Below are 17,755 nucleotides of genomic sequence, written 5' to 3'. Positions count from 1 at the left end.
CCATCGATGGTATTCCAGCACCGAATTTTTCCCATAATTCCTTGAGCTAAATCTTTTCTTCAATGTACCAGCTGAAAAGTGAAAAGGGAAACATTTTAGAGAATAGATTAAGACAAGCTGGTTCCATTTCTTTACCAAATTTTCATAACTGAGACAGTTACAAGTTCATGATCAAATAAACAAGAAATAATATCAAACCAATCACAGAAGATACCATCAAATGAAAACTCTACTGCAATGTTAACTCGAATCCATCCAGTAAATAAGTTGTAGTGGAGGGGAGCCGTGGGTGCCCTGCCTTCAATTGCTTCCATAATTCCTGTGTCGATATGAGAAAAAGAAAAACAGACTGCCGACATTGTAGAAGAAAAACAGGCTGCCCAGCAGCAGCTGCCAAAGAGGTGTGCTAGCATCGAAACAAGAGGTAATAATCATCCAGTAGGCTAAGATGGCGACAGTGAAGAAGAAAAACTGTCTGCCCAGCAGCAGCTGTCAAAGGGAGAGAAAAGGGGGCAGAGATGGCGACAGACACTGAAGAATAGTCATCCAACAACAGCTTCCACTCAACTGGTGTGTGTTCGCTGAGGACCTCATAACACTAGAATTGCAGTGTGTATTGAATCACATACCCCAGCAAAACACAACATGCAAACAATAGGCAACAAAATGGCATTCGCATTGCAGTGATTCCTGAAACTAAACCATCAGGCTTGTGTTTTTCTTTCTCGTAATGACTTCATTCACCTGGGTGAGGTGCCTGCTTATTATACAGGAAAATTAGCAGCTAAGATAATAGTCTTTGGACAATTGTCGAGTTAAGATTTATCACTTTCTAATGGAGGTTGATCAGACAAAGTTGCCATATGTGCTTGCTTTCTCCAATTCAGTACGTGTATATACTGATATGAAGACTATAAGAGAAGTGGATACCAATTCAACCCCGAAAATTCTTCCAAATTAAACTCGGCTAGTGTCATCACAGACAAGCTAACAACAGCTCCCTATTTGCGAAGAGACATTTCATCCTTCAACAAATTGTAGTGGCATACGAGGAAACATACACCAAATCTTTCCATGCAGAAATGAAGGCGTCTACTATTTACGTCGAGATTCATGTTTCAATTACTGCACGCGCCACTGTACTGTAGGCATGCAGCCCCAATTCATCCTCCTGCACAAGCAGAAAAAAGCAAGCACCAAATCAGACAAAAGCAAGCTGAGTAAATTATTCTACTGCTTGAGAGACAAGCTTTAGGCATTCACAGTGACTGAAAACAAAGCAAATGGAACTTCGTTAGGTGCTGAGCAGAAGTTTCAAACAAGTCCATTATGTAAAAAAGAACGTTGGCCATAGATGCTCAACGCGTACAAAAAGCGCCAGTAACCCACTTGAGCTTGGATTTTTTTGCTTCAGCTTGTGTGGTCAAGATGCTGCTTGGTTGTACAGGCTTTGAATTCAGCAAAAGCTGCAGCCAGTGCCTCGTTTTCCTCACACACATGACTTCCAGCAAAGACTTGCGGTCCAGGATTTATATTGACCACAATTTAATGTTGATACCTTTATTTCTACCATAGATAGAATTTCAGCATGGAGTTTTTCTGACAATTCCAGTCACGAGTCCAATTTCGTTTGTTCTCTGTACCTGCTGAAAAGCAAATAGGGAGACATTTTAGAGAATAGCTTAAGACATATCACAACTAAATACAGGTTGAATGATGAAATAAACAAGAAATACAGGAGATGCCATCAAATGAAAACTCTACTACGATGTTAACTCGAGTCTGTAAGTAAGTTGTAGACAAAGCGGAATTGCGAAAGATACGAGTAGGCGTACACCATAGGTACGCCTTCAATTGCTTGTATCATTTTTCAACAGGCATGAGAAAAAGAAAAAAGAAAAACAGGCTGCCGACACTGAAGAAGAAAAACAGGTGCCCAGCAGCAGCTGCCAAAGGGGTGTGCTAGCATCCGAAGAGCTAATAGGCATCCAGCTGGCATAGATATGATGGAGAAAGACACTGAAGAACAGAGGACCTCAAAACACTAGTTAAGTATAAATACAGTTGAAGTGTGCGTTGAATCAAATCCCCAACCAAAAACAACATGCAAACACCAGACAACAAAATGGGAGCTCCCTTGACACCATTGATGTACCTTTGCCTACTGCTGGTGCCATGCCTTCTTCTCTTGCAAGAAGCACATGCGGCACGCCATGGAGGGATCTCACGGAGGTCTCAACAAATAGCCCTCCTCCGCTGGAAAGCTACACTTGCGAGCCCACCGCTGCAGATGAGCTCTTGGCAGGAAAACACAAGCTTGTGCAACTGGACGGGCATCATGTGCACAGCTGTTCTCCATGGCCGCCGCAGGCCCTGGGTGGTCACCGACATCTCCCTGCCAGATGCTGGCATCCGTGGCCAGCTTGGTGAGCTCAACTTCTCGGCTCTTCCATCCCTCACATATATCGACCTTCATAACAACAGTCTCCATGGTGTACTACCAGCTAGTATCAGCTCCCTGTCAGCACTTTCAGAACTTTACCTTAAGTACAACCAGCTCACAGGGAAAATTCCTTGTGAGATTGGTGACCTGCAAAGTATCAAGGTGCTTGATCTTTCATTCAATAGACTAATAGGACATATCCCTGCATCTCTGGGTAACCTAACAATGTTAACTGATCTTGCCATTCACCAAACCATGGTATCAGGTCCCATTCCTGAGGAGATTGGAAGGCTTGTCAACCTGCAAATTCTACAGCTAAGCAATAGCACCTTAAGCGGCATAATACCAAAAACCCTTGGAAATCTGAGCCAGCTAAATACTTTGTACCTGTATGGTAATCAACTTTCAGGGCCTATACCACAAGAACTAGGCAGGCTAGTCCATTTGCAAATTCTTGAGCTTAGTTCAAATAATTTTTCAGGTCCAATTCCAATCTCCATAACCAATCTCACTAAGATGAACCAACTTTTACTCTTTGAAAATCAAATCACAGGTTCAATACCCCCAGAACTAGGCAAACTCGCTAAGCTAAACCAACTTGTTCTCTACAAAAATCAAATAACAGGTTCAATACCCCTAGAACTAGGGAACCTCGCTATTCTAAACCAACTTGAACTCTATAGTAATCAAATAACTGGTTCAATACTCCCACAACTAGGGAATCTCACTGTGCTCAATGAACTTTCTCTCTATGCAAATCAAATCACAGGTCCAATACCCCCAGAACTAGGAAACCTCACTATGCTCAATGTACTTTATCTCTATACAAATGAAATCACAGGCGCAATACCTTTAGAATTGGGCATGTTATTGAATCTAAGAGAATTGGACTTGTCCGATAACCAAATATCTGGCTCTATTCCCCAAGAGATTGGCAATCTGATAAACCTCAAATATTTATCCTTGTTTCAGAATCAAATTTCAGGCTCAATACCTAGATCTTTTGGGAAGTTGCAAAGCATGCAAGAACTGCTAGTCTTTGATAACAACTTATCAGGTTTTCTTCCTCAAGAATTTGAAGATCTCATCAGCCTTGTTACACTTGAGTTGTCTAACAACTCATTTTCAGGACCTTTACCCGCAAATATTTGTTCAGGTGGCAAACTTCAATATCTCATTGCCTTCTCTAATATGTTCAATGGCCCCATTCCAAGGAGTTTAAAGACATGTACGAGTTTGGTTGAAATTGACCTTCAATCGAACCATCTAATAGGAGATATATCTCAACACTTTGGTGTGTATCCACAACTCATAAAGATGATCTTGAAATCGAATAGACTCTCTGGGCACATCTCACCAAATATAGGTGCATGTACCCAACTAACGGTGCTACGTCTAGCACAAAATATGATCACGGGTTCCATACCTGCAGTCATTTCTAAATTGTCCAAGCTAGAACAACTAAGACTCGACTCTAACCATCTCAGCGGTGAGATTCCACCAGAAATCTGCACTTTAGCAAATCTATATAGCCTTAACTTATCATCAAACCAATTATCTGGATCCATACCTACACAGGTAGAAAAGCTAAGCAATCTAGGATCCCTTGATATATCTGGGAACATACTGAGTGGATTAATACCTGAAGAACTAGGGGCATGCATGAAACTTCAGTCCTTGAACATCAACAACAACAACTTCAGTGGGAGTTTGCCTGGTGCGATTGGAAATTTAGCAGGCCTGCAGATCATATTAGATGTGAGCAACAATAACCTCAGTGGTGTGTTGCCGCAGCAACTTGGACAGTTGGAGATGCTAGAATTTCTGAATTTATCACATAATCAATTCAGTGGAAGCATTCCATCCTCCTTTGCAAGCATGCTGAGCCTTTCAACACTCGATGTGTCCTACAATGACTTGGAAGGACCGATCCCGACAACACGGCTACTCAAAAATGCTCCAGCGACTTGGTTTCTTCCCAATAAAGGTCTGTGTGGTAACCTCTCTAGCCTGCCACCTTGTTATTATTCAACTCCAGTACCAACTGGCCACCATAAATGGAAGATACTGCATCTGCTTTTGCCAATTGTTGTCCTGGTGGGTTTCGGCATTGTTGCCGCAATTGCTATCATAATAATGGTTAGCCTAAACAAGAGAAAACCACAAGAAACTGTTGCCGCTCAAGGAAGGGACCTATTCTCTGTTTGGAATTTTGATGGAAGATTAGCATTTGACGACATTGTAAGGGCAACAGAAGACTTCGACGATAAGTACATCATTGGAACAGGGGGATATGGCAAAGTATACAAGGCACAACTCCAAGATGGGCAGCTAGTTGCGGTGAAGAAGCTTCATCAGACCGAAGAAGAGTTGGATGATGAAAGAAGATTTCGTAGTGAAATGGAAATCTTATCACAGATCCGACAACGAAGCATTGTCAAAATGTACGGATTCTGCTCCCATCCAGCGTACAAATTTCTCGTCTATGACTATATTCAGCAGGGCAGCCTCCACGGGACATTGGAAAATGAGGAGCTAGCATTGGAATTGGATTGGCAGAAGAGAATTGCTCTTGCGACTGATGTGGCTCAAGCAATATCTTATTTGCACCATGAATGCAGTCCACCTATAATACATCGAGATATCACAAGCAACAACATCTTGCTGGATGCAACCTTCAAGGCTTTTGTCTCGGATTTCGGCACAGCAAGGATTCTTAAGCCTGATTCATCAAACTGGAGTGTACTAGCAGGAACTTATGGCTACATAGCCCCTGGTATGTACTAGCATAACATTTCTTTTCACATCAGAAGCATTCGTCTCAGTCCATTTGTTCCTAATTCTAATGTTTTGAGTTTGTGCAGAACTATCATACACATCTGTTGTGACAGAGAAATGTGATGTCTATAGCTTTGGCGTTGTTGTGCTGGAGCTAGTGATGGGGAAGCATCCAAGGGATCTATTAGACGGTAGTTTTCCAAGTGGGGAGCAAGCTATGTTGGTGAAAGATATTCTGGACGAACGAACGACAACACCAACAACAACACAAGAGAATAGCTTATCTCTACTCATCAAGGTGGCCTTTTCTTGCTTGGAATCTTCTCCACAAGCAAGGCCAACCATGCGGGAGGCATACCAAACACTCATCAAGCGACCCTCTTCTAGCTCCTGTCCCATGCCTTTCAGTGAACTTACATTACAACAAGTAAGGGGTGCCTGTTGATATATGATCTGAATTTTAGTGAGAAGCCAGGTTCTATTGTAGCGGAAGCTGATTTAGGTTTCCGTTTTGCCTCGAGTCACTCATATATGCCACCTACATATGTTGAAGTCTGTAATTCTCTCATGTCATCTTGTAGTTTTTTTCCTAGCAAAAATAAAAACCGGTACATGCAGCGTGATCCTGTTCACGACATGGCCGGATCAGTAGCTACATGCTGTTACAATCACCTCGTGAGATGACACGAGTACTGGCCATAGTGGCTTAGAACTTGAGCCATGGTCAAGGGACGTGGGATGGCACGTCCATGAAGCTTGGTCATGGCACAAGATTAGGATCTTTCTGTTAGTTAATTGAGCTAATGAGCTGTTTACATAAATATGAAAGCAAAGCAAAAAAGCTGCAACGTTTTACGCAGCACAAATATCCTGACTTTCCACTGATTCTTCTCCCTCCCGTTTATGCTCCAACACAACATATACTTCAGGATGAGTTCATGACTTAGTGTAAGTCTATGTGTTTGTAGACACTCCTGATACAGTGAAAGATCACCATCGTTTGACCATGGTTTTCCCACAAGGGTTTTCTAACAATGCATAAATATAATTTGTTTGGCCGGTTGCTTCTAAAACATATGCGGTCTCTATGCTTATATTTGTTTAGACATAATGCTCACATGTGACACTTTCTTCCGGCTATTGTCGGCAAGGGTACTTGGAATGGTGTACAATTTTATTTTATTTATCTACTTTTGCTCCCATGAAGGTGAAGATGGCGAAAACGAAATCCAAAATTGGCATGAGATCATTAAGGGTGTGTTTGGTTGGGGAACGAAGTGTAATAGAATGTCATGGTTCCGTTCTACTAGAATGGGTCGGTTCCATCTCTGTGTTTGGTAGAGGCAATTCAAAGGAATGGAATGGTTATATTTTGATGTTTGGTTTAAGGGATGGAATGAGATGAATTTGTTCAGTGAAACAAAATTGCTGAATAAAATGGTCATCTATCAATCCATCCATACAACAAAGGCTTGAGCACGCTCCATCTCAAACAAAAAAAGGCTTGAGCACGCTTTGCCAGAAACAAATCGCAGAGAACTGAAGGAGCGTGAGTTCATCCATCCACGCATGCAGTAGATTGCAGAACAGAACCAGGAAAGAAACGAATCAGACTCAAATCGCAGAGTTCAACAACAGCCACCCTGCACAAGATCCAAGCATGTTCAGGCGCGGTCAACGGCCAGTGCTGGGAGCAGCTACTCCGTCAAGCACGGCGGCATGGAGCTTCCCGGCATGGGGCCTGGCGCGACGCAGTTCGCCGTCACCCGCGCGGACCCGAGCTAATTCACGGCGACCTATATGGCCTTCACGGCCGCCTTGGAAGCTCATTGACGGGGGCATGCAGGGCGTCGAAATCGGGCCCTGCAGCGGGGCGGTCTGGACGAGGGGGCGCGTGCTCCCAGCGGCGGCAGCGGCGGCGGCGTGTGCTTCCGACGGCGGCGGCTACCCGAGAGGTCGCGCAAGGAAGGGAAAGAGGGAACACAAGATGCAGTCGCGGGAGGAAGAGGAGCGGTTCCGCTTGGTCCGCTCGATTTGGAGAGACCGCAGGGAACGGCATAAACAGCGAATATGCCATTCCAGGAACGAGTGGGTTCTGGCTCCTCAGATCAACCAAACACAAGAATGGGCTATAGGAACGGAACGGACCCGTGCCGTTCCACTTGGTGACAGGAACCAAACACACCCTAAGTCCCGATTTATTGTTTTCTAGGAATCAAAGTAAAATACCTTGGACAAAGCAGAAACAATTATAATGATCAAATGGTCGATGCAAACGTGAACAAATGAGTGTAAACATGAAGCTAGGTGCAGAAAAAAGGAAAATTACCACAGGACTAAGCAAAAGGACCTACATAGGGCTGTAGGGCAGGAGTTTGAAGCCCTTATCCTTAGGATGGAACAACACATCATTTACTACTACACTTGATTTCAAGCATTGTTGACGAAATTCACATGGAACAAGATCTGCATTTTTCAACATGCAAAATGAGAACAGCAAACAGAGAACTATCTTGTCTGTAAATTAACGCACGCATAACAAAAAACCAGTACAATAGAAGTGCCAAATAAACATTTCAAAAAAGAAATCCTGGACCTAAAACTGATATAAACCGGAGAGTTTGCTGGATCAAATTCAACAACAGAATTTAAATTGGAGTGGTTCCTGGCTGGTTGCCACTGTAAGGAAAACTAGCTGACTCAGTTACTTTAAGGTGATAATATGTGGTATTTTAATCATCTAAATAATTAACAGCTAAAAAATAAGAGACATACCCCCCATAAGTTCCTTCTCATCGATGTCATTTGGAGCACTGCACTTCTACCAAGAGTGTCTCGTATTTCATTGCTCACATCCATAAGATCCATCATCCCGTCTTGCATGCTCTGCAGATTTGAAAAGCAGGTATGGATTCAGATGTAATTGGACAAAAGCAATGAAATGGGAATATATGTAATGTAAGTTGAAAATCTTGACAACATGAACAGCCTGGTAAAAAACAGGATGCTGCATACATCTATATCTTCAATCCTGACAGTCTTCGTCATCCCTTCCAGCTCTTTATTGGCGGCCTTCGTTGCAGTCATCTGTAAAATGAAAGACACTTCAACACAAGTCTAGGAGCTAGAACCATAATCTACAAAGCAAACTTGATAGGAAACTTCAATGAAAGACATTTCAACATACAGTTTGTTGAGCATCCTTAATGCACTCTGATGCGAAAGGAATTTGGTTAAGATTATAAATTTGGTCACGCTGCGCTTCATATCTGTAGGGAAGCATACAGATTATAAATATTAAATCACGAAACAAGTAAGGCTCCTGCCACAAAAGGAATATTTAAATGCCACAGGATAACCATGGAGCAACAAGAGCATTCATTTCCACGTATGTCTTATCCATGTCAGGAAGGAAAATCAGCTAGATGGCGTAATAAATATGGAACAAAGATCGAAAAGGTGTAGGAAAGCACTCTGACTAGATTCAGCTATATATAGTTATATACCTGCTCAGCTAGGACTTTAGGCAGTAACTTGTCAACATTGATGGGTGGCATAAAGAAAAGGATTCGGGATTCAGGTGTCCCCTCCTTGTCGGCGAGAGGGGAGAAGAAAACGTCGACACGGCGTATTGTGGCCTTGTAGGCATTTCGTCGAATAGGTAGTGTGCACGGGAAGTGATCTTTATGGCCCCCCTGCCCCAATCCAAATATGTGACTCTTCTCCCTGAAATCGACTCACAAGCAACCAAAATCAGCAGCAACAACGAAATCCTCTACATCCACCGCATCACGCATCAGAAGCCAACCTGATGCCGGCGGAGGATGAGCACTGGAAGTAGTTCCAGGGAGTTGGCGACCAGTGCTCACGAGAAGCGGGGAGAAGAGGACCTTGTCATAGACTCGTGGCAGAGTTCGCGGACACCACAAAGCCTAAGGTCGCGGCGTTGCCGATGAGCGGACACCGAAGCTCGCCGGAGGAGGACGGGAGGCAGGGAGGATGCCGCCGGGAGGCGGGGAGGCAACTTGGCGTCGGCCCGTTTCGAAAAGAAAAAAAACATGGCAACGGCGGTCCATGGGCCGGAGCACGGTGGACGGCCTAATGAGATCCCAATTAAGTAGTTTTTTTTCTAAAATCATTAATTAAGAAGTACTCGTTGCAAAGAACACTCCACGTTCTTAGGTCGCGACAAGTAGCGCATATGCAGCACGCCACTTGTCGCAACGTGGAAGTTTTCCTTTTTTCGTAGATTCGTTTATTCAAAATGCTTAATCTTTTAAACTGTGCGGTCAAATCTCGAACAGTTTTCATCATTAGATTCCTCGCGTCGAGATCTTTAAAACTAGATCCCATGTTGATAGGTTTTGACGAACTTTTTTAAGAAAAAAACCGGACGAAAAAAACCAGGCGAAAAAACCGAACCAGGAACACGGCTTTTTCCCTTTCCGAAAGAGGCACGCCCATGCCTCTTGCGAAATCACAACTGTGCCTCTCATGAAAGCAAACCGTGACTCTCGTGAAAGGAAAAAAAACAGAAACGCGTTTTTTTCGTTTCCGAGAGGCACGGCCGTGACTCTCACGAAGGCACAACCGTGCCTCTCACGAAAGCAAAACCGTGACTCGCGAAAGAAAAAAAAAACAGAAAACGTGTTTTGTTTTTCCCTTTCCTAGAGGCACGGTCGTGACTTTCGCGAAAGCACAACCGTGCCTCTCATGGAAGCAAAACCGTGACTCTCATGAAAGAAAAAAAAACAGAAAACGCGTTTTGTTTTTCCCTTTTCCGAGAGGCACGGCCGCGACTCTCGCAAAAGCACAACCGTGCCTCTTGCGGAAGCAAAACCGTGACTCCCGCGAAAGAAAAAAAACAGAAAACGCGTTTTTTCGTTTCCGAAAGGGACGGCCGTGACTCTCGCTAAAGCACGACCGTGCCTCTCGTGGAAGCAAAACCGTAACTTTCGCGAAAGAAAAATAAAAGAAAACGTGTTTTTTTCGCGCAAAATTTTTTTTGATCGAAAAGCTAAGAAAGACCGGGGGGGAACCAAAACGTCGAAAAAACCCGGGTAAACACCGTTTAAAAAGCCGAAAACGCGTGCGGAAAAATAAAAATAAAAACAAAATCCGAAAGGAGTGTCCAGAGCGCGACACGTGGCGAATGGCTGAGAGCGCGCCAAGTGGCGTTGATCGTTGCGAGGCTCCCGAAGTAGCGCTCGTTAACTAGTTGTTCCCGTGTTTTCTTCTGTCGGCTGGCGTTGGCCCAAAAAAAGCACTCAAGTTGGCTGGAGTTTTTTTTGTGTTTTTTTTCTTCGTGTCCGTTCTTTTTTTCATTGCCAATGCTCATAGTGCTTTTTTATTTCATCATGTGTTTCAGCAATTCATCCTTTTCTCAAAATTGTTTATCATGTAGCATATAAGAACTGTTTGCCATGTATCTAGGAATTGTCCAGTGTATAAAAGATATTCACGGTGTTCCTTTAAAAAAATATTAACATGCTGACATGGGCAGGCTGGTCGGGCGGATACCTCCTGCACATGAATCTTGCCCCGATTTGATAGCAGGTGAGCGGGAGGAAGATGTGTCACTTGGGATATTTGTGGTGTGCTTTCACTTTTAACAAGGTACTAGAAGCGGCCGCGCACTTTATCGTGTCACTAGGGTTGTATCGATATTTGACTTGTTAGTTTTGTGTTTTCTTTATGTGTTAAGAAAATCACTCGATATACGAAGCAACCACGTCCACACACACAAGAGCCAAAAAAAGCATAAGCAGCGGACAAAGACCATTAGACAACGAGACAGAGACGTCACACATGTGATCCACTCGAAGACTATCTATGAATATAGTTATAATAGGCCAAGTCGAACCTACATAGCCAATTCAATGTGGCGTACACGCCACATTGACCCATGGTTGACGACAACGGCTCACCAATAGGATGTTGCAAAAATGGTTCATGAGCATGGCGTTGATAACGATATAGATGCAGCAGGGCCGCAAGCTAGGGGGAGGGGGGCAAAACGGTGTGCCATCATCAGGTACTAGCATAACTTTTCCTTTCACATCATAAGCATTCGTCTCAGTCCATTTGTTCCTAATTCTAATGTTTTGATTTTGTGCAGAACTATCGTACACATCTATTGTGACAGAGAAATATGATGTCTATAGCTTTGGCGTTGTTGTGCTAGAGCTAGTGGGGATGTTAGGATGATCTCCACCGTGTGGGCCTAACGGCCCACCGGGCCATTAGATCCGCGCCCTGATCGGGGGCGCTCAACCCACTATGGGTGACGGGCCCCTGTCACCTGCACTATATAAAGAGGTGAGGACCGGCGGCTCGCATCACGAGGTTCTTCACAGCGCCGTACACCCCACCTAATCCCCTACCGATCTAGGATTAGTGCAGTGCTGATGAGAAGCACCGCCACCACCACTCTCTGCCATCACACCGGCACCGGCCCCATAGCCGGCAACCGGAGCTCCTCGAGCCACAAGGAAAGGTAATACCTATCATTGTTGCCGGAATCCTAGCCTAACCGATCCACAGTATCTATCAATGGTTTCAGAGCCATGTTAGGCTAAGATCTTCGGTACAAAGCATATACAGAGAAAGAAAGATCATCCTTTCCCCCCAAGAACTCTAGACAGGGCAAAGAAATCACCGGGCAGGGCCTTGAGCTCGCCGGCAAAGAGCGTGGCCGCAAGGCCGCGCCGTTCCTCTCGATCCGGACGCGCATCGGTAAGCCGAGGCGTCGGAAGAAGAATATAAAAAGGGAAAAAAAGGGGCACCGCGGCCAAACCGTTCGACAGCGGCGCGCTCACCGCGAGGCGAACGCGCAGCCGGCGAAGGGGATGGCAACGACGCAGATGGGAAGGGGGCAGAGGGGGCGCAGCGGCGCCGCGACACTCTCCTTCTCTCGTTCTCTTTGCCACAGAAAAAGAAGGAAGAAAAGGAGAGGGGAGGTCGCTCGTGTGGCGCGATGGTTTTGCACCGGCGCAGCCGTGCCCCACCGCTACTCCACTAGAGAAGGGCGCCGTCGAGCGCAAAGGGGAGCAGAGGAGGGCGCAAGCACGTCCCTCCCTCTCTGACAGTGGATGACGGTGGGTAGGGGACGAACAGGAGGGAGAAGTAGAAAGAACGGCGCGGTGCGGTGGTAGTTGACGCCGGCGTCGGCGCCCTGGCGCGGCGTGTTGGCCGTCGACGCCATAGCCGGCGGCCGGGCGCGGCGCGGTGGCCGGGCGTGCGAGAAAGAGCCAGCGACGGAAAAAATCGAATGGGATTAGGGTTTCCCAGGCGGATCGGGACTGGTTTTGATCCAGCGATATCCGCGCTGGGCCTTCGGATCGTCACGAACGGCCGTGATTAAAACCCTAGCCGAAGCTGGGTCTTATGGGCCGAAAGAAAGGCGGGTCTTTGGTCCGACGGACCAGGCTGCAGCCACATTGCCGCTGTGGGCCATGGGCCGAGGAGCTCGGGCGGCCGAGCGAAGCTCGCACAGCAGGCCGTGGACCGCGAGCGGCGCGCGCGCACAGAACACTTTCACTGTCCTTTTTTGTTTTTGTCCAGTTTTTTTTGGACAAATATGACACAGTTTTTCTATTCAAATTATTCAGAGATTTTTTTCTAGAAAATAGAAAAGTAAAAGAAAATTTGATGAAAACAATAAAGTTGATGAATTTTTTCATGATTTCCGCTGCAAATAGATAAAAGTGCTCTTCTAAAAGTGAACAGAACTAAAGTAAAAGATTAAATTGTTGCTTCTCTAATGCAATTTTGAACAAACCGATTAAAATTGCTTAGAGAGTAAAAGAGTACAGAATTGTTTCTGATTAGAATATTGTAAAGTTTCTACTGCAAAGAAAAAGTTTTATCCTTCGATTAAATTGGAACCAACGGGAAAATTTAATTGGAAGAATTGTTCTAGCAATGTTTTTCCCTGTGGGTGAAATAAGATGCAGATAGTTTCTGATATGATAAAAGAAAGATATTTCTTTTAAAGTTAAAATATGGTATTGTTATTTTCTGACCAACGTTGATGATAACAATACTATAATTCTATGAGTCTTATGTTCAAAGCTTAAATCTCTGATAAATTTTGTATCAAAGTGATCATTTTTCAAAGAAGAGTTAAAGATGAAGAAATGCTCTTGAACTAGCGAAATGTATATTTCTTGTTTCCGCTGCAATAAAGTTGATGATGATGATTATTTCTTAGCAAAGTTGTTTAATATAAATACTATCATCACATTGTTTATGATTTATATGCATTATTTCCATTTCCGCCCAACGGTGATATGGAACTAATGTAGAAGAATGAGTTTTATTCTAATTCTACCACAACGGTGATTTAGAGTATAAAAAGAAAGCTTTACAAAAGTTTAATGTGCATATTTATTAACCAGACCAACGTAGGGTTATTTTTATGCTCATTATTGTTGATTATTGGCTATGTTTTCTCAGACTAAAAGTTTTTCATGCTTTCATTCATGAAAGCGAATGGATGGGTACTTGTGACCCAAAAGATGACCAGGAAAGGTCATAACGTGACGGAGTATGTTCTCTCTAAAGAATGGCTTCAAAAAAAATCTTGGATATTAATCCAAGAGAAGAAAACAGATAGATCATTGAGAGTCTTGGTTGATGAATGTCTTTCATGTATTCTATATGAAGAAGATTTTTCAGTCAACATGATTTGAGATGAAACAAGCAACATGCGTGTTTAATTTGACCAACGTCGGATTAAGCATGTGTGTCAAAGAGCGTTCGGATTTATTTCTGAATTTGATGATTGCATATGCGGTCAAAAGAGCCAATTCTGGCATTCATGTTCCTTACAGGGAATTACCTGCATAGCGGGAAAGAGGATTATGATAAAACCCGCATGGCGGGGAAAGTCTGGGAAAATACCTGCGTAACTGGGTAAAGTTGACATAGTATTATGTCAAAAATCCTATATGTCATGAGAAATTCTGGCAAAGGACTTATCCTGTATGACAGGAGAAAAATATGATGACTCATGTGCTTAATGTGTCTCACTCTAGGAGAAAAGTATGAAATAGCTATTATGCTTTCCTAGTATCGACCGTATACCTTATGTGTAATGGTCATTAAGCACTCAATAAATCCAAAGAGATTAAAAGTTACAGATGAACCTAAAGATAAGAATGATATACAAGTGTGACTTGCAAATAAAAAAACTCTGTTGAGTTTCTGAAATAAAATGAGGAAAAAGTACTTCCATATTAGTTAAAAGATAACTTCATTTTGTATGAAGAGATAACTTCATTTCGTATGAAGTAATCTGATGAATGAAGTAGATAATCGAAGTTTCCTCAATTCACAAGAGTTATCAAAGGTTTTCGAAATTGTGGCAGAAAAGTTCTTGCCACATTTCGAGGGGGAGAAAGAAATATGAGATAAATTAAGATTGATGAAACTCCCCTATACTTTAGATAACGTGATGAAGAATGTGATCGTCTGGGGGAGTAGGACGGTCATAATCATACCCCTAAAGAAAAGAAATAGTTGTATTTCTAGATCTTTTACAGTTCCGAAAGCAGAGTAAGGAATACTAAGACGGTGCTTAAAGTGCCATAAAGAAGAAAGTTTTAACAGAATAAACCCATATTATAAAGTTTAAAGATATGCCATTTTTAGTGAAGATGGAGTAATCTGGGAGAGCATGTTGTATGACCTATACAACACATGTTGTTAGCTCTATAAAGGAATGAGAAAATCAGATACTTCTGATTACTATAAAGTCTATGTTAGTGAAATTCAAATGGAGGTTGATCCCACCTCATTTAAAGCGCTCATTCAAGATTTGTGAAGTGTCTGCTTATCTAAATGATAAGAGACTATGTGAGATGAAATGAAATTGTGCATCCCGACGATATTTGGGACTGATGAGTAATTTCCAATGGAGCCAAAACAGTAGGCTGCAAAGAGTCTACAAGGACAATGTGACTCCAAAGGAAATATGTAAAGGTGTAAAACACGACTTAAATCGAAAGATTTTTGCGCGTTTTGCACTGAATAGATTACAATGAGTGTTGGTAGCACATCATGATCTGAGTTACATCATATGAAAGATATTATGATCTGAGTTACATCAGATGAAAGTAAAGAACACAAGGGATACTAGCTGAAGAAGTCCTTTATGGACTAAAGCAATCAAATGTTGTTTTGGGTTAAAGAAAATGAGAGGACAATTGTATTCGGGCAAAGTTATAGAATGGGAAATTCATTTCCTAATCCTGTGCATGTGGATGACATCCTACTTGCTAGTGGTGATGTCAACCTACTGCAGGAGGATAAAAGAAGTTCTTGTCCTCAAAGTTAAAAGAATGTTCTCGGTAGAGTGTCTCTCGTTATAAGTAGCGAGATTCACGAAGAAAAGAATAAAAGAGGGTATTAGGGATGTCGAATGGACATGCTAAGAAAGGTCTCTAAAGTATGCATGCGAGAAAACCTACGCCTGTTCTTATAGTCAAGGGTAATGGAACTGGAAATTATGGTGTTCCAAGAGTTGATGAGAAAAGATTGAAAACGGATGGTACCATATGCTCCAGTTGTTGGAAGCTCAATACATTACCCTGACACAGTTCACATATCCGGGTTGTTTTGGCAATGTCCAGTCCATATATAGATCACTGGAATGGAGTCAAAGATATCGGCCTCAAGCTGAAAGAAATAAGTGCTCTCCAAAGATTGTGAGTACAAAGACATGACTTGTGAAATATACAGCGAAATCCATAATTGTCGCTAACTTTCATACTTGGAGGTTTTTGCGTGGAAAAGCTCCAAAGAATGAAACAATTATCATCAATGTGATGCAAAAATATTTTATAGCTTGATATGAGGCTGAGGGACAGGCAAAATGGTTAAGGAGACCTGTACCCAGAGTTGATAATGGTTGACAACATCGATAACTATTTTAAGTCTTTCGCTCCTATGACAACGAGTCAAGTGTTGATGCCAAACACACTGACACAGAGTTATGCGTTGTAAAGGAGAAAGTCCGGAATTATGTAGGAATGCTTGAAGCATAAAAGCAACAGACAAGTGTTTGCAGATCTGTTTATTAAAGGCTTACCGCCCAGTGTGTTCGGAGAACACACAGTCGACATGGGTTTTATGGTATAGTCTAAAATTTCCGGACAATAAAAGGGCCCAAGGTTAAAGAATTTGTTTCAAAACAGAGAGGTACGTTGTGGCTGTCTGATTTTATCGACAATTGAGCTGTGACGATGAAACATGTTCTATGTATTGATCTATTATGAAACGAGTAAAGTAAAAGTATAAGGTCAAAAGTAAAAGTTGAGATCAAGGGGGAGAATGTTAGGATGATCTCCACCGTGTGGGCCCAACGGCTCACCGGGCCCTTAGATCCGCGCCCTGATCGGGGGCGCTCAACCCACTATGGGTGACGGGCCCCTATCACCTGCACTATATAAAGAGGTGGGGGCCGGCGGCTCGCATCACGAGCTTCGTCACAGCGCCGTACACCCCACCTAATCCCCTACCGATCTAGGGTTAGTGCAGTACTGATGGGAAGCACTGCCACCACCACTCTCTGCCATCACACCGGCACCGGCCCCATAGCCGGCAACCGGAGCTCCTCGAGCCACAAGGAAAGGTAATACCTATCACTGTTGCTGGAATCCTAGCCTAACCGATCCACAGTATCTATCAAGGGAAGCATCGAAGGGATCTATTAGATGGTAGTTTTCCAAGTGGGGAGCAAGCTATGTTGGTGAAAGATATTTTGGACGAACGAACGACAACACCAACAACAACACAAAAGAATAGGTTATCTCTACTCATCAAGCTAGCCTTTTCTTGCTTGGAATCTTCTCCACAATCAAGGCCAACCATGCGGGAGGCATACCAAACACTGATCAAGCGACCCTCTTCTAGCTCATGTCCCGTGCCTTTCAGTGCACTTACACTACAACAAGCAGGGGCGGAGCTGGGCCCCGGGCACCCAGGGCCCAGGCCCGGGGCATGGAATTTTTACTAGCCTATTATATATGCATAATTTTCTGCAGGCCCGGGGTGCAGCCCAGTAAAACGAAGGCCCAGAGCGGCATTTGCTGTCTCAGCTCGTGAAACAGACACGAATCAACCTGTGGTTGAGTTGGTTAGGTGGATAGTGGTATCCCCAACCCATCAGGGTTCAAATCCTGGTGCTCGCATTATTCTTGGATTTATTTCAGGATTTCCGGCGATACGCTTTCAGTGAGAGGAGATGTTCCCGTCGACGACGAGGTGCCTACGGTGGCTTCATAAATCTCAAGATGATATGCCGGCTCAGTCTCTCAGAGGTGCTCATAGGAGTAGAGTGTGCGTGTGTGCGTTCATAGGGATGAGTGTATGCGCGTGTATATGAGCGCTTGTGTCTGTATTGATGCTTAAAAAAAAAAGCTCCAGCGATTGTGCGTGTGTGCCGCCGCCAATCTAACGCGCACGCGACGCCTCCAGCGTTCCAGCGAACACAAGATCAATCTGGCAGAAGTACAGAGTCCAGACTCCAGC

General features: G+C 43.6%; 1 protein-coding gene and 1 pseudogene across 1 annotated transcript; one reads left to right on the top strand and one right to left on the bottom strand.

Moving 5' to 3' along the window:
* Positions 1-220: 220 nt before the first annotated feature.
* LOC119295693 lies at positions 221-12,425 on the bottom strand (annotated as a pseudogene).
* LOC119357792 (probable leucine-rich repeat receptor-like protein kinase At1g35710) lies at positions 2,108-6,055 on the top strand. The gene is made up of 2 exons (XM_037624624.1): positions 2,108-5,219; positions 5,308-6,055. The coding sequence occupies exons 1-2, from the start codon at positions 2,126-2,128 to the stop codon at positions 5,664-5,666; spliced, it is 3,453 nt and encodes a 1,150-aa protein (XP_037480521.1). The 5' UTR covers positions 2,108-2,125; the 3' UTR covers positions 5,667-6,055.
* Positions 12,426-17,755: the final 5,330 nt, after the last annotated feature.

This window comes from Triticum dicoccoides, chromosome 1A (assembly GCF_002162155.2).
Source record: "Triticum dicoccoides isolate Atlit2015 ecotype Zavitan chromosome 1A, WEW_v2.0, whole genome shotgun sequence".
In the NCBI taxonomy this organism is placed as follows: domain Eukaryota; kingdom Viridiplantae; phylum Streptophyta; class Magnoliopsida; order Poales; family Poaceae; genus Triticum; species Triticum dicoccoides.
Note: the sequence above shows the minus strand (reverse complement) of the source record. Positions and strands in the feature narration are given on the sequence as shown.

Bases quoted from the DNA above. Each gene is read 5' to 3' on its own strand.
- LOC119357792 (XM_037624624.1), top strand. From the start codon at position 2,126: ATGGGAGCTCCCTTGACACCATTGATGTACCTTTGCCTACTGCTGGTG. The intron at 5,220-5,307 runs GTATGTACTAGC...GAGTTTGTGCAG, and splicing joins TTATGGCTACATAGCCCCTG to AACTATCATACACATCTGTT.